The sequence below is a fragment of the Falco biarmicus genome, chromosome 6, assembly GCF_023638135.1.
Source record: "Falco biarmicus isolate bFalBia1 chromosome 6, bFalBia1.pri, whole genome shotgun sequence".
NCBI lineage: Eukaryota > Metazoa > Chordata > Aves > Falconiformes > Falconidae > Falco > Falco biarmicus.
Window position 1 is genome coordinate 73,751,345 of NC_079293.1, and position 26,379 is coordinate 73,777,723.

General features: G+C 51.5%; 1 protein-coding gene across 1 annotated transcript; it reads left to right on the forward strand.

The window, feature by feature from the left end:
* The first annotated feature begins 71 nt into the window (after positions 1-71).
* On the forward strand, positions 72-26,379 carry LOC130151325 (zinc finger protein 512-like). The gene is given in 15 exon segments (XM_056343462.1): positions 72-112; positions 3,957-4,015; positions 5,344-5,552; positions 7,538-7,627; positions 12,415-12,498; positions 14,392-14,516; positions 14,891-14,977; positions 16,423-16,521; positions 19,645-19,812; positions 20,445-20,639; positions 21,304-21,405; positions 22,719-22,781; positions 23,259-23,357; positions 23,823-24,113; positions 24,115-26,379. Coding segments are annotated over 15 exon segments (1,734 nt in total). The 5' UTR covers positions 72-85; the 3' UTR covers positions 24,151-26,379.

The window sequence follows — 26,379 nt, forward strand, 5'->3', positions numbered from 1 at the left end:
CGCCGCCAGGAGGCGGCCGGAAGCGGGAGGGCGGGACCCCGCGGCCGTGCGGGGCGCGTGCTGACGTGGCGGCGACGGCGGCACCATGCGGAGCGGCGGCGGCGGCGGCCCGGTGAGTGCCCGGGGTGCTGCTGGCCGCCGCCGGCGGGACTGGCGCTTCGCCCCGAGGGTCTCGCTGGGCTCGGGCGCAGAGTGGGCTCGGCGCGGCCCCGAGTAGCCGAGCGGCCCCGGTCTGCGCCGCTGCCGCCCGCGGGCCGCGCCCCGTCCCGTGGCCGGGCGGCGAGCGGGGCTCGCTGCGGGCTGCCCGGAGAGCCGGCGGCGGCGTTCAGGCCCGCTTTCCGCCCGGAGAGCCGCCCGCCGAGGCTGAAGCCGGGGGGCGGGTCCGGAGCGGGGCGGCAGCCGCACGTGCTGCCCGCACGGTCTCCGTCGCGGGAGGCGGCAGCGCGTGGGGCCGCGGGCCGGGAGCCCCGCGAAGGGCGCGAAGCCGTTCCCGTGTCCCGCGGCGTCGGGACAGGCGCGGCAGCGCGGAGCACCGGGGGCTGCCGTCGACGCCGCCGCCGGGGCCGGGCTCGGCAGCCGCGGCGGCCTCCCGGCCTCGGCCGGAGCCGCCGTGCGGGGCTCGGCGCCGCCTCCCGCGGTCGCTGCGGCGGGGCAGCCCGTCTCCAGCCGCCGCCCGCGCTCGGGCCGCAGCAGCGGCCGCTCGCCGAGCGCCTGCCTGCCTCCTCCCGCCGCGGCGGGGCGCTTGGCCGCTCCGCCGCCCGTGCGCGTCGGGCCTCTGCGTGCTGCGTGGGCAGCGCGCCGTGCGGGTGGGAACCCCGCGGGCCTCGGCGGCGCTGTCTCTGGAGGCCCCTTCGGGATTGCGGCTGTCAGCTTCCCGGAGAGGGCGCCTCGGCGGCTCATCCCTGCTCTCCCTTTTTGATTGCCTCTCCTTAACCGGGAGCGAAACGCGTCCGACAGGTCTCCGCTTTTATGCAAAGTCTTTTACTCCTAGAAAGAAAAATCCCCACAAAAGCACCTTAAAACATGTGCCGTGTCTGTCAGCCACCCGGGTCCCGCAGGTGGCAGGTGAGGCCGGCTCACGGCAGCGGGCTGCGCCTGCCCGTCTGCTCGGTTTTCTCATTACAGCTTCGCAGGCCTGGTTTGTTACTGTAGCTGCTCCTCAGCGAGGTTTCTCCATGGTTCCGATGTAGGGGTTTCCCAGCCGCCGCTCTTGGCTGCGCATAAACTGCCTCGAAGTAATACAGGCGCAAAGATCCCATTGCCTTTCCTTCCAGAGAAGACCAAGTAGGACCGTGAAGTCGTTGATTGAGCTGTTGTGGCGTTCTCTCCTGCTCCTCCCGTGAGCAGAGACTCTGGGGCTGGAGACCCAAGGACCCTCTGACGCTCTGTAGTCACGGTTTAAGGATTCATCTAGTTGATGTCGCTGCCGTCTGCTGAGTTTCTTACCTGTTGGCTGGGCTGTCTCTCACTGACTGTGGTCCTGGGAAGAGTGAACTGCTACTTGTTCCTGTGTACAGATGAGATGGCGAGAGCATAAAAGACAGATCAAAGTTACATTTTTCCCAGTGCCTTTGTTTTTTTAGTGGTGAGTTTCATTTGCCTGGAAGCTGCCCATTCCCTAGTTCTGCTGCAGCACCCGCAGTTTGTCAGCATCTCCTCCTGACGAGTCATCGCAGTTCTACGATTTCTTCCGATTCTGTCATATCCCCGTGTGCTGTTTTCCCCAGAAAACATGTAGCGTTTCTTTCTAACAACTAACTTCATGGCATGGTCCAGTTGATAATGTGCATTACATTTTTCTGTAAAGACGATGGGTAGTTTAGCCATGTTCTCCCTGCTGACCCGCCTCCCCCCGAAGTTTCTTAGCCAGTTCCTGTATGTGGCAAAATACTCTCTGTTCCCAGGTTACGTCTTTGGCATTTCATATACTTCTGCTGGGCATTGATTTTTGTGCCATGTAAACAAGTGCCGTGTAAAAGCTAGTCAGTTGAGATCTAAACCATTTGTCATCGTGTGTGTCACGTGAAGCGTGGGGGTATGGGGGAAGATTTTTCTCGACCCCTAGTGGTAGGTCAGCACCCCAGGAAAGCTGAGACCCTTGTGCCTGACCAGTCCGTCAGCATCCCGCTACAGGGACCCTTCAGCAAACAGTCCCACTGGATCGGAGGGTGATTTGAGTGACTTGCTCAGGGGAACACGCCAGCAACAGCAGGTGGGACCCCTTGGTGGGTCTGCCCACGAATATTTTACCCGCTGCCAGTTACTGCTAGCGTCCACAAAGGATTAACGCTAACAGCTTCCGGAATAACGCTCTTTACTAATATAAGATGGTGACCAGTTGGGGTTTGTGATTGCTGGTGATAGAGACTGTCTGCAAAAGTGAGCTTGGAGTCGTACACAACCAAACTATAATCACTAATAACAGCTAGCATGAGTTAGTTATTTAGCACGCATAAGGTCAAGTTCTTACTTTGTCTTATTATTGGCGTCCGCGTGGGGGAGAAGACGGGTGCAGCCTGTTGACGGATGCCAGAAGTTAGGATGAAGTCTTCCCTAACTTCTCCCCTCATCTGCCCACCTGTTTTACTTCGTAGTGTATTGCGTATTCATTTATCGTACATAGGATTGGTTACAAGCTTCTCGCTTCTAATGCAAATTAGTACGCATCCGGAGATAGCACTGCTGAAGCTCTCTACTAACTGCGTGGGCTCCTCAGGTGGGGTTTTGCCCTCTTTTGGGGGGGGCTATTTGAGTTGGAGGTGATGATCTCCCACTACCACAATTAGCTTTTATCTTATTTTCAGCTAATTTTCTGTTGGTGTCAGTGGACTGCAACACCTTCGGGTCCTGTTTCTCTCCTAGCGAGTACTTCCCTCATGCGAAGGCTTCCTTCTGCGTAACTTAGGTGACGGTGTTCTTTGCACTGTCTGTTCTGTGTGTCTCTTCCTCCCCAAGGCTGACTGCCTTGGTTAGAAGTCCCTTCATTCGTACCAACTTTAGGGTGAGTCGGATTGACCTAGCTTTGTGGACACTGAATCGGAGTCGGGTAATCCAGGAGTTTAGACAGCAATCCCCCCTGCCCTCCTCCTCCCCGCCTGGACTGATTTCAGTCCAGGACTAGCCCTTTTCCGTCATATTTCGGTGGAGCTTGAGCAACTCCAGGCATACACTTTGTGGTTACTAACTTGTATCGGGTGCCCAGTGAGGTGTAGTAGTTCCTTGGAGGCCGGTAACTTTGAGATGGAGGTGTGCGTTAGTATTACGATGAGATTATTTCATCTGAAGAAAGTCATTTTGCCACAGTGGTTGACTGGCCGCGGACATCTCGTGGGTTCTTCATGCAACAACTGGTACGCAGCTTATCAACTGTGTGGTGCCATCAAGTTGCTGTTCCTGCGGGATAGCACAACAGAGCCTGGCCGCGGTGTCTCTGCTCCATCCTCCGTCACTCTTATCAGCATGTGCTGAGCTGGCAGGGTGTGTTGCCTGGGGAGCTGTGGTGATGTAGATTCCGTGCATGCCAAGCATCCTGCAAGCGACAGCTGTATTTTACCCTAAAAAAGCTTTCTGGAGTATGGCGCTTCTGTCAGGACCCCATTTTCTCTAATTGCCCCCCTCAAGGTGATTTTCCCACAGCGTGGTCAAGTCTGGGGCAGAATGCAGGTACCACTGGACGCATTGGAGACAAAGAACACTCCCTCGTGCCCGGTTGCAAGGGGAAGGATGGGCTTTCGTGTGGGGAGCGTAGCGAGGCACATCCCTCTTTTGATGCCAGTCGTAATTCATCTGCGAGTTGAACAGGTTAAACGCTTCCTGGTTGCAGAAAACAGTGGTTTCCTTTTCAAAGGATGGTATGCACGTCCTCAGAGTGCAGGTGACTGTGTTTAACTGAACGGCGAAACGTGCGTAAAGCAGAAAAATGATGCCACTAATGTAAATTGTTCTTACTTTGTTAGGACGGCAGGCCTGGACATCACAGGCAACAGAAGGTCAAGAGGTCTCTGGGAAACAAAAGGTATGTGAATGTTTCTTGCGTGGTTTGGTGGGAGGGCAAGAAATAAGCTGAGGGATTCCTCTTGGAAAACCGTATCTGGTCTGTGCACGATATTCTGAATTTTAAGAGCTGCGATGATTTTGGTTTGTGTGATGAGCGTCTCAACTGACTTTGCTCATTGGTTTGTAGGAAAAGTGCTTTTCTGACACTTCACAAAGGGGTATGAGCTTTCATTGATTGTTTTCAAAAGGGTTTTAGCACTGGGAAGATAAATACGTTATGTTTGAGACCAAGCGGTGTTCCAAAATCTATGTATTTGGAGCGTGATTGCAACTGTGAAAGGCTTTAGTTAAGAGAATTCCTCTCCCCGTCCTTCTGCGGTACCTTCTTAAACATAGTCTATACTGATCTGACCTGGTACCATCAACGCCTCCCACCTACTGATTTTAGTACGGATGCGTTCAAACGTGTGAACTCCACAACCCGGCACGTGGGAGAGTATTGCTGGGACACCCATCACTGTCATCGTTAAGCGATCTACTTATTTCAGTTTGTGAATTGTGGCAGCACTGGGATACGTTGGCAAGTGTTTCTGTTTTCTGTTCTCTCCTCTCGCCCGTTAATGGTATTTGCCCAGAGAATAGATACTCTCTGTGTTGCTTTGACGCCTAATGGTTTTGCTGTCGTGTTACGGTAGTGTAAATGTCCAGGCATTTCAGGGCTGTTGAGAAATACTTGAGACTAGCGAAGCCAAGTTCCGTCTGATCTTGAGGAAGAAAAATCGGGGCTGCTGGCTTGTCTATCTAAATTCATCTTCATGTAGTGCGATTTGTAGGATCTACTGTAAGGCTGTCTCCATTGCTGAAAGCCCTTGCTGGTTCAGATTCTTTCTAGCATTAAGTCTTTTAATTGTGTAGTGTCAGCTCTGGCTCTGAGAATAGGTACTGAAGGAGATCTTGCCCTTTGTGGGATGGAAGAGGTCTCTTTTGTAACGCTGGGCTGCAGAAGAAGTCCTATATTCTCCTCGGGTTGCTGAAGGACAACTGTGTATTTTTAAACGGGGTTTAACTTGTGCCTGCTTCCGAAGTTGGAGGTTTGAGGCAGGATGGATTTATTTATTTTTTCTGTTCCTGTCAAAAGCTTTTTAATGTCATTCTCTAAACAGACGTCCTGAAAGATAACATTTGGGGTGGCACTTTTCAGTTCAGGAAATCGAGGCGATTCGGGGAACTGCGCGATGAATTTTAGAGCACTTGGGAAGATGCGAGGGGTGTTGTCTGTCCGGTTATTGTGGTTGTGCGTGTATGTATGCATACCTGTACACAGGATTTTGAGTTGTTGTTTTCCAGGTCTAAGCACTTTGAGGAGGTGGAAACTACTGTCCTAGGACTGAGCAGTAACTGCGATGAGACAGGCAGCAGCGTGTCTTCCGCCTCACCACAGGGTCGAGTGAACGGAAGTGCAGAGTCCAGAAGCAAGCGGGCCATTCGCAGGCCTGCTTACTGGTTGGAAACGAGAGGAGTAAAAGCCAGCATTAACAAATCTTCAGAAAATAAAGGTACTCGTGGCTCTTGGCTCGATGCAAACCTGTTTTTCTCTGTGGTTCTTTGATGAGAGCTTAGATGACTTCTGAAAGACATGCCACAGATTCCCAGCTTGGTAATGCCACTCATGCATCAGGAGAAATAGATTTCCTCCACTGCAGAAATATAGGTGAAATTCTCTGAGGTTACACGGTTCCTTTTGAGTGACTTGTCTCTTGAAATCAATGACTCTTGTGACTGAACCTAGTTTTATCTGTAGAAGAGGTGTGTATGAGGGTTCTGCCAGTCGTATCAGGAATATGCTTTGAGAGCTTCAAAACCAGAACAACCATCGCTAAAGATGTAGAAGAGGGTTCATTCAGCAGTATTCTGGATTAGGCATGGGTTTTGTGGTTGGTGGTAGGTTTTTGGTTTTTTTTTTATTAAGGATGCTTTCATTTCTTTTCTCACTTTTGTCACTGACTGTTTTTGGATTTGGAGTGGTTTGGGTCCTATGCTCAGATTTCCCAGCCTGGCAGCTGTTTTCCAACCTTCTCGTGTGGCGGAGAGCCAAATCTTTGCTCTTCTTTAGTGTACTTCCTTCTCGCCTCTAAGTCAGGATGTGTATCCCATCCTGTTGTGGGGAGAGCCGAATCTGGCGCCTTGATAGAACCAAGGCTGCTGCAGCCCCACACCCCCAGGTCCAACCAGTAAGGAGGCTAAGCGCGTATTGCTGTAGGTACAAACACAGGGCTGCCACCTGTACACGCAGCCAGCCACGCGGACCAGCGCAAAGAGGCGCGCTGAGCACTCGCACAAACAGCCCCAACAGCCTCCATCCTGTTTGCCTGTCTGGCTGATCAGGATGAAGATGTGTTGGTGGGAGAAGAGAAGCATATGCAAAACGTGCTTATAAAGAAGTGCGTGTATATAGGTATGTGTATGTTTGTGTGTGCACGCACAAGTGCAATGTGGATCTCTCCTGTAGCTGGACTTAAACAGTCGCTCTGCTCTGTATCTGGCCTTTGGATCCTGGCCTACTCAGTTGCTGGTACGTGGACATACTGGCCCCTGAGGCCTGCAGAGCCACGCCAGTCGCTGGTGTAGACCTCCTTACAGACAGGCTCACATGCTCAGACACTGCTGTCCCCTGGTCCCTCTGATTTGGTGTCAGGCATGAGCAGGCTTGTGTACAGACCAACCACCTGTACAAGCAAGTGGTCCTTTTTATCCTCTTACACCTCTGCTTTCCCGCACTTGATCCTCCCCAAATCAGCTAATCCTCACCCTTTCCCTTCCTTTGATCCCACTCCTAAACATCCCAGTCCTGTGTCACCCTGACTTGTTCTTTGCTGGCATCCCGTGTGTCACCTAACCGTAGGTGTTAACACCACACTCTGCCCCTCTCCCTGCTCCCTTCCCTTCCCGCTCCCAAAGGGTGCTGCAGAGGGTGGTTCCCAGGGACTCATCCTGGTGGGTCTCCTGGGACAGACCTGGGAAGAAGGTGTCTGTTTCTTTGAGACCATCATTTGTGTTCCCCTGCCTGCCGTCGTGCTTCTGTACTTGTCTGTGGTCGTGGAGATAAGCCTTTGGTAGGCCTGGAAAGCGTGAGGGGAGGCAGGATGTTCCCTGGGGTTCCCCACCTGCCCTTGTTTCTCTGTGCTACTTTGTGTGTGCGCGCAGACGAGCTTTTTATGACATAACCTCGCACCTTCTGGCTCGCTTCCCGAGGAGCGTTATTTTCCCAGGCCGTGCTGTGACACTGTTTCTTGCATATTTGCTGTGTCCGAGGATCGCAGGCTGTGGAGTACCTAGATGTTACTGAGTCCAAAGGCTGTCTCTAGCTCACTGGTGTCCAGGTGCCTTACAAAATCTACTTTCCCGCACACACACCCACCCCACCCACCCCCTTTTTTTTGGAGTATTGAATACGAGGATAAGCTGAGGCAGCAGCAGGCTCAAAGCTGTTACCCAGAGTGAATGATGAAAGTGAAGCGTTTCTGTTCTTACTCGTTAGCAGGAGAAGTACTATTGAAAGGCAAGAGGAAGTCTGAGCAAGGGGAAGGCGAAGATCTTCCGGACTCTCCCAAGAAGAAGCAGAAGATTTCGGGTAATACAAATAACTTGTAATTCCTAGTTGCAAGCCTCCAGGCGCTTCAGATTTCCTCCATGCCCAAACGCTATCCTCTGCTGTCTTCCAACTCTATTTTGGATTCTAGGTGTTTTGCTACAGGAGCCAGTTGGCTAGTTTTGATTTTACAGTGGGAGATGATTGTTGTAATTTCAGTCTCTTCAAAGTCCAGCAAAGGAGGGAGGAAAGGAAGCAGGGGAAGTACAGGCTAGTGTGCTTCATTTCAGTTTCCCCAGAGATTCTGGACTAAATAATCAGAGAACTTAGTTGTAAAGCTCTGGAGATGAATGAGTAGATGATAACAGCAATACAGGTTTGTTGAGGAGAAACCAAAGCCGACCACTTTAATGCTCTTTTACCGCAGAGACAGATGCCGGGGCAGGGGTGGTGGTGGGGGAAAGCTGGACATCATAGGTCGTTCATGCCTTCAGAGGATTGATAATCAGTGGTGAGGTGCAAGAGGAAGTGTACGAGTGGTGAAAGCAGGAGCAGGTGACGCAGGAGAAGTATACATCTGCCGTTCAACCTTGCAAGGATGAGGTTAAGGAAGCCAAGGGCAACCTGTAGTTGAATCTGGACAGGAAAGGATTCTACAAGTATGTGAACAGCAGATGGAAGGCCAGGGAAAGCATGAGTGCATTGCTGAAGAGGGCAGGGGAACTGGTGACAAATGATGTTGAAAAGGCTGAGGTACTCGGGGCTTCCTGTGCCTCAGTCTTGATGAGTTACAGGAATCCTTCAGGAATGCCGGGTGCCCGAGACCAGAGGGAGGGTCTTGAGCAAGGGAGCCTTACACTCGGTGAAGGAGGGTGAAGTTAGAGTGCTTAAACAGATGGGACATACCTAATTATTTACCAGCCGTCATCGTGGCTAACCAGGGAGGTCGCAGCTGACTGGAAGTTAGCAAATACGATGCCTACCTAGAAGAAGGGCCGGAAGAAGGATCCTGGGAACTACAGGCCGGTCGGTCTGACCTCGGGTGCCGGGGAAGGTTATGGAGCAGATCATCTTGAGTGGCATCCTGCGGCACATGCAGGACAACCAGATGATCAGGCCCAGTCAGTGTGGGTTTATGAAAGGCAGGTCCTGCTTGGCTAGCCTAGCCTAATCTCCGTCTGTGACAAGGTGACCCGCTGTAGTGGATGGGGAAAGGCTGTGGGTGTCGTCTGCCTAGACTTCAGTAAGACCTTTGACAAGGTTTCCCACAGCATTCTCCTGGAGAAAGGGGCTGCTCATGGTTTGGACAGGTGTCCTGTTCACCGGGTAAAACCTGGCTGGGTGGCCGAGCCCAAGGAGCGGTGGTGAATGGAGTCACAACCCGCCGGTGGCCAGTCACGCGTGGTGTTCCCCGGGGCTTGGTGCTGGGACCAGTCCTGTTGAGTATCTTTGTCAGTGGTCTGGATGCGGGGCCCTAGTGCTGCCTCAGTCAGTTTGCAGACAACGCCAGGTTGGGCGGGAGCGTAGATCTGCTCGAGGGCTCTGCAGAGGGACCTGGCCCGATGGGCCGAGGCCAATGGTATGAGGCTGGACACGGCTCAGTGCCGGGTCCTGCCCTTGGGTCACAACAGCCCCACGCAGCGCTACAGGCTTGGGGGAGAGTGGCTGGGAAGCTGCCCGGCGCGAAGGGCCCTGGGGGTGTTGGTCGACAGCCGGCTGATTGTGAGCCGGCAGCGTGCCCAGGGGGCCGAGAGCATCCTGGCTTGTGCCTGAAATAGTGTGGCCAGCAGGACTAGGGACGTGATTGTCACGCCGCGCCCAGCACTGGCGAGGCCGCACCTCACGTCCTGGGCTCGGTTTTGGGCCCCTCACTCCCAGACAGACACTGAGGTGCCGGAGCGTGTCCAGAGCTGGGCAGGGGGCTGGGGAAGGGTCTGGAGCACCAGTCTGATGGGGAGCGGCTGCGGGTGTTTAGTCTGGAGAGGAGGAGACTCGGGGGCGGGGGACACACACGACACCGTACTGCTCTCCACAACTACCTGAGAGGAGGCTGTAGCCAGCGGGGGTCGGTCTCTTCTCCCAGGTAACAAGTGACAGGACAAGAGGAAAGGGCCTCAGGTTGCGCTGGGGGAGGTTTAGATTGGATATTGGGAAAAGTTTCCTCATCGAACGGGTGGTCAAGTATGGAACAGGCTGCCCAGGGAGGTGGTGGAGTCCCCACCGCTGGACGGATTTGAAAGACCTGTAGATGTGGCGCTTGGGGACGTGGTTTAGCGGTGGGCTTGGTGGTGCTGGGTTAACGGTTGGACTCGATGCATCTGACAGGTCTTTTCCAACCTAAATGAGTCTGTGATTGTATGATTCGAAGTTACATGGGGCCTGACGGGTTGTACTGAGTGCTGAGAGAGCTGGCTGATGTCATTGTGAGGCCACTCTTGATTATCTTTGAAAGGTCATGGCACCTGGGAGAGGTTCCTGAAGACTGGAAGAGAGCAAATATCACTCCTGTCTTCAAGGACAGAAAGAAGGAAGAGCTGGGGAGCTACAGGCCCGTCAATCTCACCTCAGTCCCTGGGAAGGCGATGGAGAGAATCGTCCCGGAAATCATTTCCAAACATATGAAGGACAAGGTGGTGATTGGGAGTAGTCAGCATAGATTTACGAAGGGCAAATCCTGCTTCGTCAGCCTGACAGGCTTCTACAACGAGGTCACTAGCTTGGCGGATGAGGGGAGAGTCGTGGATGTTGTTCACCTCAGCTTTAGTAAGGCTTTTGGTGCTGTTTCGCACGACATCCTCGGCGGTGAACTGGCCAAGTACAGGTTAGATAGATGAACAGTCCAGTGGTTTGAACACTGGCTTAAAATCCAGGCCCAGAGGGTCGTGGTCAGCAGCACAAAGTCGAGTTGGAGGCACATCACTAGCACTGTACGCCAGGGGTAGGTGCTGGGGCCAGTGCTGTTTAAGATTTTCACTAATGACCTGGGCAGTGGGACAGCGTGCACCCTCAGCACGTACACACGTGATACGAGCGGTGGTACATGAGAGGAGTGTACTGCTGTTCACAGGGACCTGGACAGGCCGGAGACTTAAGTAGAGAGGAATCTCTTGAGGTTCATCAAGGAGAAGTGTGAAGTCCTGCAGCTGGGCAGGAGTAACCCCACATAGCAGCATATGCTGGGGGCTAACTTTGTGGAAACCAGCTCTGCAGACAGGGATGTCGGGGTCCCGAAGGACAGCGAGCTGGCCTTGAGCCAGCAAGACGCGCTGTTGTGGCAAGGGCAGCCAACAGCATTCTGGGCTGCCTTAGGAAGAGCGTTGCCAGCAGGTCAGGGGAGGTGATCCTTCCTTTCTGCTCAGCACCAGAGTACCGTGTCCAGTTCTGGGCTACCTGATACAAAAGAGAGGTTGGTGCAGGGCTGCAAAGATGATCGAGGGACTGGAATATCTTTCCTATGAGGACAGGCTGAGAGAGCTGCGACTCTTCAGTCTGGAGAAGGCTCGGGGGGAATCTTACCAGTGTGTATCAAGGCTTGGTGGGAGGGAATGAAGAGAAGGGAGCCAGACTCTTCTCTGTAGGGCTCGCTGACAGAACAAGAGGCAGCGGGCACACATGAAGACACACAAAGTTCTGCCCAAAGGCAAGGATAGACTTTTTTACTGTGAGGGTGGTCAAACCCTGGCACAGGTTGCCCAGAGAGGTTGTGGAGTCTCCATCAGTGGAGGTACTCAAATCTTGACTGGACGTGTTGTTGGGCAGCCTGCTCTAGCTGACCCTGCGTGAACAGAGGGGTTGGACTAGGTGATCTCAGGAGGTCCCTTCCAGCCATAACATCGCTGTGATTGCTGTGAAACAGAAACAAGTATAGAATGATGGTTCGCAGTCTGTCTGTCCTAGGTTCGATTCTAACCATTGTTTTTGTCACCAAGGACCTGGAAGTATATGTAGACAGCACAAAGCCGAAAGGGATGGCAAGTGCGGTGGAGAAAAGGCTGAAATTGAAAGCGGTCTTGATGTTAGAGAAGCAGTCTGAAAAACAGAATGGAATATAATATAGTGTGTAAACTTAAAGATGCTGTAGTTGGGAAGAAGTATTAGTGCAGCTGAAAGACAAAGAGCGACATCCTAGGTGTCGGTTCTTCAGAAGAGGGTTTGAGATTTATAACAGCTCAAATGTTGAATAAGGACCAAGAGCGTCATACTTGTTCCTGAAAAGGCACATGTCGTGCTGAGGTGTTTGGGCAGAGATGCAGACTGTCAGGCATGTGAAGTAATTCTTGTGCTCTAATGCAGGGTCACACTTGGAGTGCTGCTTCAGCAGTGGACACTGCAGTTCAGGAAGTGTGTGGACCAGCTGAAGAGACCAGGGAGAAGAGAGCAAAAAAACATAACCCCGTGAGAAAATCCTGAAACAATAAGAGTTGTTTAGCCTAAAGAAGACAGGAATGAGTAGAGGAATGGGACTGTCCCATTTGGTTGCCAACAAGTCGTTAGATTGGCTCAGCCGTACTGTGAACAGGGGATGTTTCAGTGTGAAGAGTTCCCATCCCCTGAGCTGTGTGTATGCACAACGGTACAGATAGCAGATATCTGGATGGGGCTAATGCCTGCAGCTGTAAGTAGCTATGGATTTTGAGAGGGAGTAGGGAACATAATCTTGACGTTCCTTCAAAGGAAAAAAAACCACCAAAAAAACCATTGAACATTTCTGAATGAGTAGCTTTGAGACAGCAGGCTGAGTAGCAGCATCCTAGCAAAAAGACTCTGCTTTTTTGTAACAAGGCTCGCGAAATTAAGTCTTCCGGTCTTTCTTGTTTGTGTTCTAACAGGAAAAAACCAGCAAGCTGGAACGCAACAGAACTCCAGAGTGAAAGGCCCCTGTGTTCAGAAAGAACCAGAAACCTATGGCCCAGGTAAGAAGCAGCAGCAGTTGCTCAGAACTGTTAATGAAGCAGCGTGTCCTGGTTTCAGCTGGGATGGAGTCACTTACCCTCTTAGGAGCCAGTACAGCGCTGTGTTTTGGCTTTGGTGAGAGAGCAATGTTGATAATGCACTGATGTTTTCAGTGGTTGCTGGGTAGTGTTTATCCCAAAGTCAAGGCCTTTTCAGTTCCTCGGGCCCTGCCAGCCAGAGGGCTGGAGGGGCACAAGGAATTGGGAAGGGACACGGCCAGGACAGCTGGCCCGCACTAGCCAACGGGATATTCCACACCGCAGAATGTCGTGCTCGGTACATAAACTGGGGGGAGTTGGCCGGGGCCTGCTCAGTGCTGCTCGGGGGCTGGCTGGGCATTCGTCAGCGGGTGGTGAGCATCGCTTGTTTGGGGGTTGTTGAGAGCTATTTCTTACTTCCCTCCCTTTGGATTTTACTCCTCTCCGCTTCTCCCTCTTTTTCCTTCCAGTAGTTGTTATGCTTATTCTAGTTTTTATTCTAATTTCTTTCAGTTACTGACTTGTTCTTATCTCAGCCCTTGAGGTTTACCCTTTTCCCGATTCCCCTCCCCAGCCCTGGGTGGGGCCGGGGCGGAAGCGAGTGGCTTGGTGGTACTTTGTCGCCGGCTGGGGTTAAACCTCGAGGCATCCGAAAGATAAACGTGATTCTTTCTAGGATTTGAATCTGAGCAACAGCTGCGCTTCGGGTGTTTCCATCTTGTTGTTCACTGTACTGTTGACAAGGAAGAACTGGCTGCTGTCCTTCTGGCGCTGTGTCAGTACTGCAGAGCAAGACTGGAGGGACTGCATACTGCCTAATAGTGTAGTTCCAGGTGGTTTTACCCCTGCACAGTGGGACGGTGAAGGGGGAATTGCTTTCTGAAGAGAGCAAAAGCCCGTTGAAATAGTTTCAACTCTACAGCTTGCAAAAATATGTATACTTTTTTACTCAGCAGAGTATGTTTGCAGGAAAAACTCCGTCGCTGTTGCTGCCAAGTCACCTCTTGTGGTAACCTGGCAGGCAGAGACTCAAGCAGTCCGTGCTAGGAGAACAGCGTTAGCCTTGGCTCAGCAGGTGGAATGACGTGGGATGTGTTGCTCACAGCACTCGTGAAATAGCCCAGTTTTCTGCCCAGTGCTGTCTGATTCACAGGCTTTTCCCGCAGCCACCTGGGGAGGGGCAGCCCCTCCCTGATACTACTGGGCCAAGGGGAAAGCCTTTAGATCTTTTGATGATAAGACTTTGGGCAGATGGCTGCTAAGCCACTTTCTTCCCAGAACCCCTTTCAGTAATTTATAACCCTTGTGGCGTATGGCCCTTCACAAACAGGCCAGGAACTGAAGACTGTGCCACACAGGGTACTTTTCCCTGGCTGTTTCTTGAGGATCTTGGCCCGGTGGTGTAGCTCTGTTCACTTTTGGTGCCAAGGTGGCTGGCTAACGTAAGTGGCGTGCTAAAGATTTGGTTAGTAGAAGCGAACCGTGGACTTTGTCTGAAACTGTTTGGTCACACCTGTGGCTGCTTCTACTGTGGAAACCCTTTTGCCAGAAGGAGAGTTTACTCTGCACGCTGAAGTAATTGTGTAAAATACAAGTGAATGGATGAAAAATCTCTGCTGCACAAGTGGAAGAACACTCCTTGCAAGGAGATGGTAGGATTAAAGAGTTTTTATTGAACGATCTCCCAAAAGGAGTGACGTGTGCCTCGTCCCATGACACACTGGAAGCTGCAAATGAGCTAAAGCTATTGAAGTGTCGCTGGACACGAGTTTGGTAGCGTGTGACCTGTTTCCTTCCAGGATTCATTGTGCAAGTGGAAGGGGAAAAAAAAGATGCTGTGTTTGCAGTTCTGTTGCAAACCTTTTGTTTTGGCAGGTAGTATGGAAGAGCGGTGGTCTTTGGAAATTCAGGACAAAGGCCGAGTTACCTGCCCAACATGCCGGGCTGTGGTGAGGAAGACTGTAGAAGGACTGAAGAAACATATGGTAAATTGCAGGCAGGTAGGAACAGGAGAGATGAGCAACGTGTTCTTTAATCCTCTTCAGCTTGCTGCCTGCACGCTGTTTTGTGTTGCATTTAGAACCGGTTTCCTCTCATCATCACGTCTCTAAGCGAGAGTCCTTTGTACACATGTAAGAGGCTGCGCTTGGTGCTTCTGGCTTAGCCTTTTGCTGGCGGTTTGGGGTAGTGAACAAAGGTGTAGCTATTTTATTGTTCCCCTGAATGTTAGGCTCCCTAAAATCTCTTCTGTTCTTGATGGGCAGTTACCAGGCACAAACAAAATGTTCTGCTCTCCTGCTCCTTTCCCCCAAAGCGTCTCCCACTGCTTTGGTTAGCTTACAGTTGCACGCACCGTGTCCTTGTTTGTTTCTAGGAAATGTTCACATGTCATCACTGTGGGAAGCAGCTGAAGTCTTTAGGAGGGATGAAATACCATGTCATGGCAGACCATAACAATCAGGTAACATGACTGCTGTGCATCTAAAAACCCTGCAGGCAAGAGAGTTTTGGGTTCCTTCCCCGGCACACACAGTATCAGAGCATGGTGGCTTTTTCCTGTGATGTAGCTGCTCCAGTCTTCTCTGCCTGTTATTTTTCCTGTGAGATTTAACATCTGAAAAAACAGTAGAGTGTTAGGAGAGATGGTAGCCGTCCTGCATCTTAGAAAGAGGGGGTGAATTTCTGTTTAGGCTGGTTATACGGTCACAGGTAAACGGCATTCTCAATGAGAAAAAAAATGATTGCTCATTAGGCTGCGAGTTTCAGTCCTGTGCTAGAAAGCCGTTTTTCTACATTCAGAGCAGACTAGAGTTCAGTGTTTTACAAGTTGAAAGGTAAAAAAGCAGAAACAGCAGTTTAGTTCTTGTCTGTGTTTACTGTAAAGATAGGAATGCTACAGTCTGCTTTTCCTCTTTGCTGTTACTTTAAAGAGGGCGATGTCTCCTGTTGCAGTTGTGAAGAATTAGAACTTTTGAAAAGGTCACTGGGAAGTTTGGGTAGGGTTTAGATCAGGGGTCCTCAAACTTTTTAACCAGGGGGCCGGCGCGTGGATGAAGTGGCAGGAAGCCATCTGCGGCTGCTTGGTTTCCCCCCCCAACCCCGGGCGGGGGAGTTCTGTAAATACCGGGGACTGGATTGAGGACCCTGGGGGGGCGTATCCGACCCACAGGCTGTAGTTTGAGGACCCCTGGGTTAGATAATTGGTTACTGTTCTTTTTTACGTGGTTCTCAGTACTGTGGTTTCTGAACCTACAGCTGTATTAGTAAACGTAATAGGCCAGGGATCACGCTCTGACCCTGAGGAATAGGTCTGTCACTCCGTTCTAACTTTCTCTTCAGTCCAAGTGTAATATTATTATTAGGTAGTGTAGGAAATAATAAACAGTAACCATTGGAGAGAGAACAGACAAGAACTTGAGCTATAGTTTCGCACAGGTGAATAACCGTTACAGGTAGTTAGTCGGCTTAGCTTTAGTTGGGCTAAGTGGAAATGGCAGGCCCAGGAAATGTTAAAGGTGCGTGACAGAGATGAGTAAGTACTTCCCACAGGCAGAAGAGGACCAAAGTAATTATGGAAATACATACCTTTGTCCTTCCCAGCAGCTGTGGCTTGGGACCATTTCTTAGCAAGGTTTTGTTCCTAGATAGCTATCTAAATGTTAGAATGCTTATCTGCAAAGTGGTTTTCAGGCAGTTTACTCCCTTTAAAGGTAATTCGGTTGTTCTGGGATATAGACAGACCGTGATCATTGTATTAGATACACTTTTGTAAAATCTTAAGTTGCAGAGATGTAATTGTTTTGGAAGCTTTCCTTCAGTTGTGTGTTGACTAGTGAATTCCCTGTGAGAAGAGCTGTAAATGCTGAGCACCCTATGTTTTTCTTTCATCTTTCTGCTGTGCTTTAGCCAGTTGTGAAGGAGGGAGGAGAACTGGATGAGCAGCTTGAGCGAGACCGCCTTCGGAAGGTTTTGAAGCGTATGGGAAAACTCAAGTGTACGAGGGAGGTAAGCTGCATTGTGCTAAGTATCCTGAATTAAACAGCGGCAGATGCATGAATATAAAACATTAAGAGAGTTCTGCTGGGTCTGCTGTGGGGCTGGCTAAAGCTGGATTTATTTCAAGATCCTAGGTATGTTTTAAGACAGAGTATTGTAGAATGATTTGGGTTCAAAGGGACCTTTAAAGGTCATCTAGTCCAGCCCTCCTGCAGTGAGCTTCTTCAGCTAGACCACGTTGCTCAGAGCCCTGTCCAACCTGGCCTTGAATGTTTCCAGGGATGGCACACCTACCAGGTCTTTGGGAAACTTCCGCCAGTGCTTCACCAGCCTTGTAAAATTATTTTTTCCCTTCAGTCTAGTCAGAGGGCACCCTCTGAGTTCAAAGCTGTTACCCCTTGTCCTGTCGCTACAGCCTCTACAGAAAAGTCTGTCCCCATCTTTCTTGTAAGCCCCCTTTCAGTATGGAGAGGCCGCAGTAAGGTCTCCCCGGGGCCTTCCCTTCTCCAGGTGAAACAGCCCCAACTCTCTCAGCCTTCCCTCCTAGGAGAGGTGTTCCAGCCCTCTGATCATTTTTCATGGACGTCCTGTGGACCCGCTGCACCAAGTCCATGCCTTTCCTATACTGAGGACTCCAGAGCTGGACGCAGCACGCCAGGTGGGGTCTCGCCAGAGTGGAGTAGAGGGACAGAATCCCCTCCCTCGACCTGCTGACCACCCTTCTTTTGATGGCATCCAGGATACGCTTGGCTTTCTGGTCTGCAAGCACACACTGCCAGCTCGTGTCCGGTTTTTCATCCACCAGTACCCCCAAGTCCGGCTCGGCAGGGCTGCTCTCAATCCCTTCATCCCCCAGCCTGTACTGATACCGTGGGTTGCCCCGACCCAGGCGCAGGACCTTGGTCTTGGCCTTGTTGAACCTCATGAGGTTCGCAAGGGCCCACTTCTTGAGCTTGTCCAGGTCCCTCTGAATGGCATCCCATCCCTCAGGCATGTCAGCCGCGCCACTCAGCTTGGTGTCGTCTGAAAACTTGCTGAGGGTGCACTCGATCCCACTGTCTGTGTCGCTGACAAAGACATTAAACAGTAGCGGACCCAGTGCGGACCCCTGAGGGACTCCGCTCGTCACTGATCTCCGCCCAGGCACTGAGCTGTTGACCACTGCTCTCTGGATGTGAGATTCCAGCCAGTTTCTTACCCACCAAGTAGTCCACCAAGTCCGTATCTCTCCAATCTAGAGAGAAGGATGTTGTGGGGGACCGTGTCAGAGGCCTTACGGAACTCCACAGAGGTAATATCCATAGCTCTTCCTTTGTCCACTGGTGTGGTCACTCCATCACAGAAGGCCACTAGGTTGGTCAGGCAGGACTGCCCTTTGGTGAAGCCGTGCTGGCTGTCTGGAATCACCTCCCTGTCCTCCATGTGCCTTAACATAGCTTCTAGGAGGATCAGTTCCGTGATCTTGCCAGGCACAGAGGTGAGGCTGACAGGTCGGTAGTTGCCAGGGTCCTCCTTTCTACCCTTTTTAAAAATGGGGGTTTTGCCCTTCTCCACTCACCAGGGACTTCACCTGACTGCCATGCCTTTTCCGGTGTCGGGGAGAGCAGCTTGGCAACTACATCAGCCAGTTCCCTCAGGACTCTGGGCTATGTCTCATCAGGTCCCGTAGACTTAGGTACGCCGAGGTGCCTCAGGTGGCCTCAGACCTGATCTTCTCTTCCAGCGGCAGGGACTTTGCTGCGCCAGTCCTCGCCTTGAGGTCCATCCGCTCGAGAGGTGCGGCAGGAGTGAAGACTGAGAGAGAACTTGCTGAGTACCTCCGCCTTCTTGTCTGTTGTTGCCAGTTTGCCGGTCATGTTCATCGCAGGGTTACGCTTTCTTTGACCTTTGTGTTCTGGCTGACATACCTAGAGTAGCCCTTCTTCTTTTTTGTGTCCTTTGCCAAGTTCAGCTCTGGCCACATCTTTGCTTTCCTGACCCTAACCCTACACAACCAGGCACCTTACACCTGGCGATCGAGAGCTCTTGCACTCTGTGGAAGGGGTCCTCAAAGACCTGGAGCTCTGTTCTGCTGCCTTGTCTGCTTGCCTGTAAATGTAGGTTCAGCAAAGGTATGACTTTATAAATGCATTCAGTGGAATGCATCAGGGAGGAAGAAGTTAAAGGAGAACCGTGTTAACTTGCAACAGTATTATAAACTGCTGACAGCATTACGTGATCGTTAAGGCTGCAAGGGAACCGGCTGAGGTCACCTAGTTCAACCCCTGTGCTCAAGCGTGGTCAGCCGGAGCTCTTTGGGTATCTCATGTGTTGGTGTCTTCAAGGGGGATCGAGAGGACACTGCATTGTTTCTCGTGTGCACCGAACACATTTTATGAATGTGTGCTTCTGCTCTTTCCTCAGTTGTTTGTGATGGCTGGGAAGATGGTTTTACACATAATTAACTGTGTGAGCGTGTCTCTGGTTTCTGAAAGTACTGAGACTGGCTACAGCTAGAGAAGGGGATGGAGGCCTCCCTTAGATGGATACATCTAAGAATATTAAAACCTGGCTGATGCACGTTTGATTTGTTCTGTTCCCAAGCTCAGTGTCAAGTTGATCACTGGATTCAGTGTCAGGAGATCCTCTAGTAAGTGACATCCGCTGGAGCCATTGGGGGTTTTTGTTGTCCTCCACTGCAGCAGGAGGCAATAGCTGTATCCTGGGAGGAGCTGAAAGTTTTATTTACCATTACCCGAGTGTTGCTATTGCTCTAGACAGTCTGGCCGGCCAAGCAAGTGTAAAAGCTCCCTCTTTTTCTGCCCACCTCCCGCATTTGTATCTGAATTCAATCTTCCCGTTTTGTGCATCCTCATTTTACACCTTGCTTCTTCAGTCCGCATCCTGACATTTTTTGTTGCGCACTACCTACAAAGAAGCTGTAAGAAACAGTTTCTCCCATCTGAGCCAATTCTTTCTCCCAGATTTTGTCTGTCTGAACAGGTGAACGTTAAGGTTTGCTACCTCATGGTCTCTGGTGTGGCAGGAAAAGTGCCAGTACTTTGGTGAGCAAGCTGTGGATCCTATGCACAGTGGGCATGTGATCACTTGGCGAGCATTTTTCTTCCATGCCTTTTTCTTCTGCATTGGCAGGGCTGCACAGGCAGCTTCACGACCATAATGGGATACCTGTATCATGTTAAAAAATGTGGGAAGGCTGCTTCTGAGCTGGAGAAAATGGCTATGAAGTGCCATCACTGTGGAAAAGCATACAAATCAAAGGCAGGACTTGTCTACCATCTGCGATCTAAGCATGGGCCGGTAAGTGCAAATGGCCATAGTTATCCCGATAGCCTGGTGGTGCTTGAGCCATCCCGGCGTGCAGCACACATAGGCGTTTGTCTGCTGGTCGGGTGGGTACTTAGGCCTGGCAAATCTTTGTGGTTTTCTGTCTCTCTGGAGTATTGTGTCCTTGACGCTTTCCTTCTAGCAGCAGCTGTTGCTGTTCCGTGACTAGGATGAAGTTTTTGATAGTGAATCACCGTGGCAGCAGTAAACTTTCCCCAGCCTGACTGTTGCTCCATGGAAGAATGGCGCCAACATGTGTAACTTGTGAGGTGCTTTTCTTTTGCTCTTGGAAGACCCAACACTGGAGCGGAGCAGGCAGTACTCTGCTTGTTGTCCATGAGGGCGTTAGAGGGAACGGTGCGATCCTTTCAAGACCAGCGGCTGCATGAAACTGTCTGCTTGAGCCTTGGTGCTGTGACCCCTCTGAGTAGATCTGGGGTTCTGTCTCGCTAGAGGGGTGCACTTCTGTCCTGTGCCTGTGAGAGCGAACCACAGCCGCAGCAGCATTTTTGTGAGGGATTTGGCAGAATATTTCTTGGCAGTCTTTAGTGTAACTGAAGTGGGAACTACCGAAGGAGGCTCACCTTCTTTGGCCCTCATTGCAGGTCCCTTTCCTCCATGAGGAGAGAAGAACAGAGAGCCTGAAGGAAATCAAAGGTGAGCCAAACAACACGGGCAGAGTTCAGAGGAGATCTGCAAAGGCGGCAATCTACTATCTCCATGAGCTAGCTGGAGAAGAGCTGGCCAGAGAGTGGCCGAAGAGAAAAGTTCTGCAGGACTTGATTCCAGATGACCGGAAGGTAGAAATGCTGTCTGGGGTCTGAGTCTTTCTTCACATCGGATGAGTCTTGCGCTGGCATCTACCCAGTGTTGCCAGTGTTCAGTGGCCCACGGAAAGCAAGTATTGAAGAAGTACTGTCTTGTGGGAGGGATCAGGTGTTGCTGTCCCTGGTCTTAGATGACAGTGTGGCTACAGCAGCAGTTGCTGTGGTGTAAGTATTTCATCCAGGCAGGCTATAATGACTTCCCAGGCGTATCGCTGTCAGTTTCAGTGGGCACAAGTAATGAAGGCAGTTGTAGGCAGTATGTTGCTGGCAAGTCATAGGCTACAGGTCGCTGCTGCCCTGCAGTGATAGTTCGTAGTTTTTCAGGCAGCAGAGTTTCCAGGAGCGTCTTTTAGGCTGTAGGAGAAACCCAAGGGTAAAGGGTGGTTCATGATTTGGGCGGGGTACGTACAGTTAGAGGGATGGTTGTAGTCAAAGTCTGGGGATTCTGGCCTTGGTGTGGGGGGTGTTCCAGGTTCAGTTATGTTTGTGGAGAGTCAGTGAGACAGGAAAGGATTGGCTGTTAGCGCAGGACAAGAAATAGCACCTCTGTCTCACAGCCTGGGAGAGAAAGGGCCATACTTGGCACTCTGCGTAGCCAACGCTGCTTCCAGCTTTCAAGTCCATCTCTTTATCTCAGCTGAAATATACTCGTCCCGGACTGCCCACCTTTAGTCAAGACGTGCTGTGCAAATGGAAAACGGAGATAAAGATGTACCGAAGAGTCCACTGCCCAAATCAGGTAATCCTGAAGTGTTTCTGAAGCCTCCAAGGGGACAGATCTCAGGTCTGTGTGAGCCAACAGCTTTCCAGAACCCTGACATTGCAGTTTGTCTCGCTGTGGGCGACAAATTCTGCTCCACGGTTGGTTAGTGTCACCAAGACGCTGTCTGGACTGTTGCTGGGGGGGTGATGCCTCTGGGGATGTGTTTGTCTGCTTCAGGGCCAGTAACTTGGTGTCAGACTGGACAGCTTTCCCATCCAGCTGGGAGCCGGCCCCTTTGGAGGTTTGAGCAGTAGCAAAATGTCAGGCCCCTGCCTGCCTAGCAGGTGCACTAAACCTAAGTGCGGAAGCAGGAAGGAGTAGAGATGGAAATGTAAGAGTAGAGGAGCTGTGTCTGGCACAGCAATTAAGTTTTCTTTTGAAAGCTGGAAACGAGCTACAGAAGACTCTTGCATGGCGCTGTTGTCCTGCTCTAGGGACGCTTATGCATGTGCACTTGGTCTCTTACAATCCCACGCGCCAGCCACCAGTCAGATCCACTGAGAAGAAAAGTCCCCATTGGTGGAGACGGTGGTAGATGTGATACAGGGGACACCCGCTGCCAGGTAGCCAAGTGGTGGCTTCCATCCAGCTTTGGATGTAGAAACAATGCCGTCCCCCTGCCCTACCCCATCGCCAGCACTCTCTCCCCAATTTTCAGCCTTGTGTCATTTCCAAGTGTAAGAATTGCAACATGGTGCTGTGTATGGAGCTGTCTCCAGAAAGCAGCTGTCCTGTTTCACCGGCGGGTAACGCAGAAGCATGTCTTGCACCTCCCTCCTGTTTCAGTGCCTGGGATGTCGGCTGCATGGGACCGAGTATCCCGAGGGTGATGCCCAACGCTCCACGCGGGGCAGGCCTGCAAAGCTGCCCTTTAGCTGAGACCGCTGATGCGGATGCAGTGCCCCCAGGGACGTGAGCAGGGCAGGAGAGGTTGAAGCGTCTTGTTCTTGCCCCTGTGCTCTGCCTGAAATTAATCTCTGCTGCACTTTAGGCAGAATGCAAACTCTGTCGTTGCACTCAGGCTTTAATAGAGGGCGAAAGTAACTGTGACAGGAGTCTCTTGGAGATGTCGAAATGCGCTCAGAAACACTTCACTTGCTGAAAGCTTATGTCTCTTTTGATGGTCCTTTTAGCAGAAACATCCTGGCTTTGTAGGACTCGGTGTCTCCCTCCCCCTGCCTCTCTTATCCCTTTTGGAATTGTCTTCTGGAGAACAAGACTTTGTTGTGTGGGAAGAAGTGATTTCTTAACTTGAGTTTTGCTGACGTGCCCTTTTTTTACCGTTTCAGGGTTGTGAGTCTGTATACGGCAGCGTCTCGGGACTCAAATCTCACCTCGGCACGTGCACCTTGGTTGGTAGCCTTCCTGTCCTCACTGTCTGTTATACCGATAGCCGGACTATCCCTGTGCTTCAGCTGTCTCCTTGTTGAAGCTGTTGCCCAGCCATCTGCTGATCCGAGTTCCTCACAGTTTGAGGGCTTTGCTGTGTGCTAACGGGGTTGCCATTGCAAGCACTGCTTGAGGCAAGGAGGAGGCATCTTAATGGGCTGCCGTTTAGTGAAACCGCAGTCCTAGCTGTAGATTCACAGCTACAAGAGCATTTTTTCCAGGTACGGTGCCAGAGACCTTGTAACATCTCACAGAGCAGTCGTACGCTTTGTGGGCATAGCCGGCGCATAAGGTCAGCGCTCCTGTAGCTAAAGCATTGTCTGGTACGAGCAAGAGTTTCTTACTACTGGGTTGTATCTGAGCAAGAGTCAAATACAATATATAGGCGCGTCAGCCTTCTTGGCAGCAAGTGGTGATGGATTTTTTTGTTTTGGTGCCAGGGAGACTTTGTGGCTGGTAAATACAAGTGTCTCCTGTGTGAGAAGGAGTTCGTTTCAGAGAGTGGGGTCAAGTATCACATCAACTCTGTGCATGCTGAGGTAAGAGGCAGAATGGAAGTCTTCCGACCCCAGGCTGTCGGAGGGGGGGAGGGTGTCTTGGGAAGGAAATGCTGGATGCTTGCCCTGTTTTATTTTTTCCTTGCTCACTGCTAGGGACAGGGTCCTAGGCTGGCGGGGCCTTTGGTTTGCTTAAACACGCATTGGTCTGGGGAACAGGCGTGTTGCTTCGCGTGTCTTGTCCCAAGCTGCTGCTGCTCGGTTCAGCTCTTCAGCCTTTTCCATGCCTTTAGCCAGGCAGTTGCCAAATCAAGCCTGAATCCTCTGAGACAGGGCAACACCTGAGGAGGAACATCGGGAAGCAGATCTTTGTTAGGCAGCTGCCTTTCCAGATCTCAGGTTTCAGGAAGCCCTTGTCCCAGGAGGCAGCTTTTGTTATAAGCTCTGATAGGCTTTATACGGTATGTTCGCCATGGATACCAACCTGTTGCCTTCTGAACCCTCCAGGACTGGTTTGATGTGAACACAACTACCACCAAAAGCTTTGAGAAGCTAATGAAAATCCGCCAGAGAGAAGAGCAGAGGAAGCAACGGAAGAAACGTCCTTTGACCCGGGGCAAAAAGAAGAGTACTGGGACCCTGGCTGCTAAGAAGCTCCCTGTTGCTGGAGTTGAAAAAACGAGAAGTAAGAGAGGTCGTCCCCGGCGGGTGGACAATGAGAGCGTGAGCAGTGAGGAGGGGCAGCCACAAGTTTCACGGAGAGCCAAATTTCCAAAAACCAGCCGCAAGCGAGGCCGGAAGTAAAGCCCTAGAAGAAGAGCAGGAGCAATCCTAAAGCTTCTCAGTGAGAAGCCCCACTTGTGTCACGCTCATAACCCACAGCGCTAATATGAGCAACTGAATGTCTTTGGGACTGTGACTCCGTTCTGCTCAGTGACCTTGATTCTGAAACTGTTGCCTCTGGTCAGTTGTGGGAGACTTCAAACCAAAGCTGCGGTAGGGAGGCTGCCTCTCCTGGTGCAGTTCCCTTGGACGGTGGCACTAGCAGGGCAGCCGGTGTAGTTCCTGCTCTGGTTACAGTCTCAGTTTGGCTCGCATTAGTTGCTTGTTTAGTGGTTTCCAGTACAGCAGCTGTCTGTTTTGTCGTCTTCCTCTGATGGGTGAGATGAGGGTTCTTTTCTAGCAGTTCTCCCTGTAAGGGACTGGCTAGCGCACCGTTTAGGTCTCAGTAAGTGGGGAACCCTTTCTTGCACAGTACATACACAAACGAAGCAGTGCTGTGCAGAACAGAAAGGCTTTAGCTTGCCCTGGCAGTGTCCTGGCTGCTGTCAGCAAGGCTGCCCCCGAAGAGCAAAGGCCTTCCTAGCGTGTGCTCCAGTCTGTTGCGCAAGGCACCTTCTCTCCTTCCGTCGCTGGTGTTTAGGCTCAGCACCAGACAGCAGCACGTGAGCTCTGGTCTGCTTGGAAGTAGTTACCCTCATCAGGAAACCAATATTCCCCTGGCATCTGTCTTCTGTAGCACTGGGCGTTGAATGTATGTCAGGGGTCTTCAGTTCAATGAGGAATAAATAAATGCTCAGTTCAAGCAGAGTCTGCAGGGCCCAGAGCCAGGTACCGCTGCAGTTTGGCTGGGTCCAGGTCCAACAAGGGCAGGGGCAGGGCACTCAGGCTCCACTGCTCGCTGCAGCTCACCTCATCCTACCTTGCCAGCCCTTCACTGTAATCAGTAATGCAGACAGTTAAATATTGAGCTGTTGCTGTCTCCCTGTGTTCACCTGCCACACTGGGCTGCCCCAGCTTATTTGCCCAGGTCTCCAGCTTGAGAAATCTGCAAAATGCCTGTGCGCTGCCCTGGGCCCATCTCCTGGTGGAAAGAAAGACACAAACAAGTGCAGCGGGAGACCTCAGGGCTCAGTATGAGAGTTTGGCAGGGAGGAAACATGGCATGATTTGATGCCACACCTGAGTACACTGGTAGGAAACAGACATTTTGTACAAAGAGAGCACATGCAGTGGAGAAGTGTGTTTGCAATGTCCATCGCAGGGCTGAGCTGGAAAATGCAAAGCCAGATGAAGGCTGGTGGTTGGGAGTGACCCCAAGGCTAGAGAGGCAAGTTGTGTCTTCACACCCAGACGAGAACTCTTTGAAGTTCAGTCCTGCAGCTTCTCTGTTAGCCACCTCAGTGCCAGCACCCTAGTGAAGACAGGAACAGCACATGGAAGCAGTATGGCTACCTGTAATTATGTTCTGAGCAGGTTAGTGTGATACTTCAGCTCTCCTCACTAAAGATGCCAGTCTTCCATGCAAAAAAAAAAAGGAGAGAGGAGAGGGGAGGGGAGGTCTCCTGTCCTCAAGATAGCACCTCTTCAGGGAGGTGGTGCATAGAGGACTGGTGACACCTGAGAACAGGAGCATCTTAGTCCACTCTGCCCTCCTCCTTAAGTTTTGCAAAGCAGGGACACAAAGGGCCCAGTCCTGTGCAGCACTTGCCGCTCAAGTTGCAGCTGTGCACAGCAAATGGCTCAGCCAGGCAGCATGGGAAGGTGCACCAAGTAACTGACCTCAGCTTGTCCTGATCCCCAGCAGCTGAAGGAGAAATGTGGTTTGTGCCCTCTACTTGAAAGGGTGGGTGAGCCTAAAAGGAGAAATATAATTTTCCTGGAAAAAAAAGATAGGGGCATTGTAACCATAAAAGAAAAGCATAAAGAAAGAAAAGACAAACTGAAAGCACACCCAAGCTTGAGCTCTTCAAGCTGCCGTTAGATTTTTCTCAGAGGCTGGTAATTCATGCCAGGAAAGGCACAGGTGCCAGGAGCCCTACTGCCAGGAGTGCTCTCCCCTGCTGCTGGTGACCTCCAGTCCCTCTCTTGGGAAGCTGCAAGAACATCCCTGCACTTATATGCATTGTGCATGTGAAAGAGTGTCTCCCTAAGTCCTTCTGCAGCCTCTCCCCCACTTCTTTCATACTGAGTAATTTGGGAAAACTTCCCGTGTCAGGAACCCTAAGCAGTTCTCAGCATTTGTGAGCATGTAAATAAAGTTTTACTGATGTTTTTTTCTGGA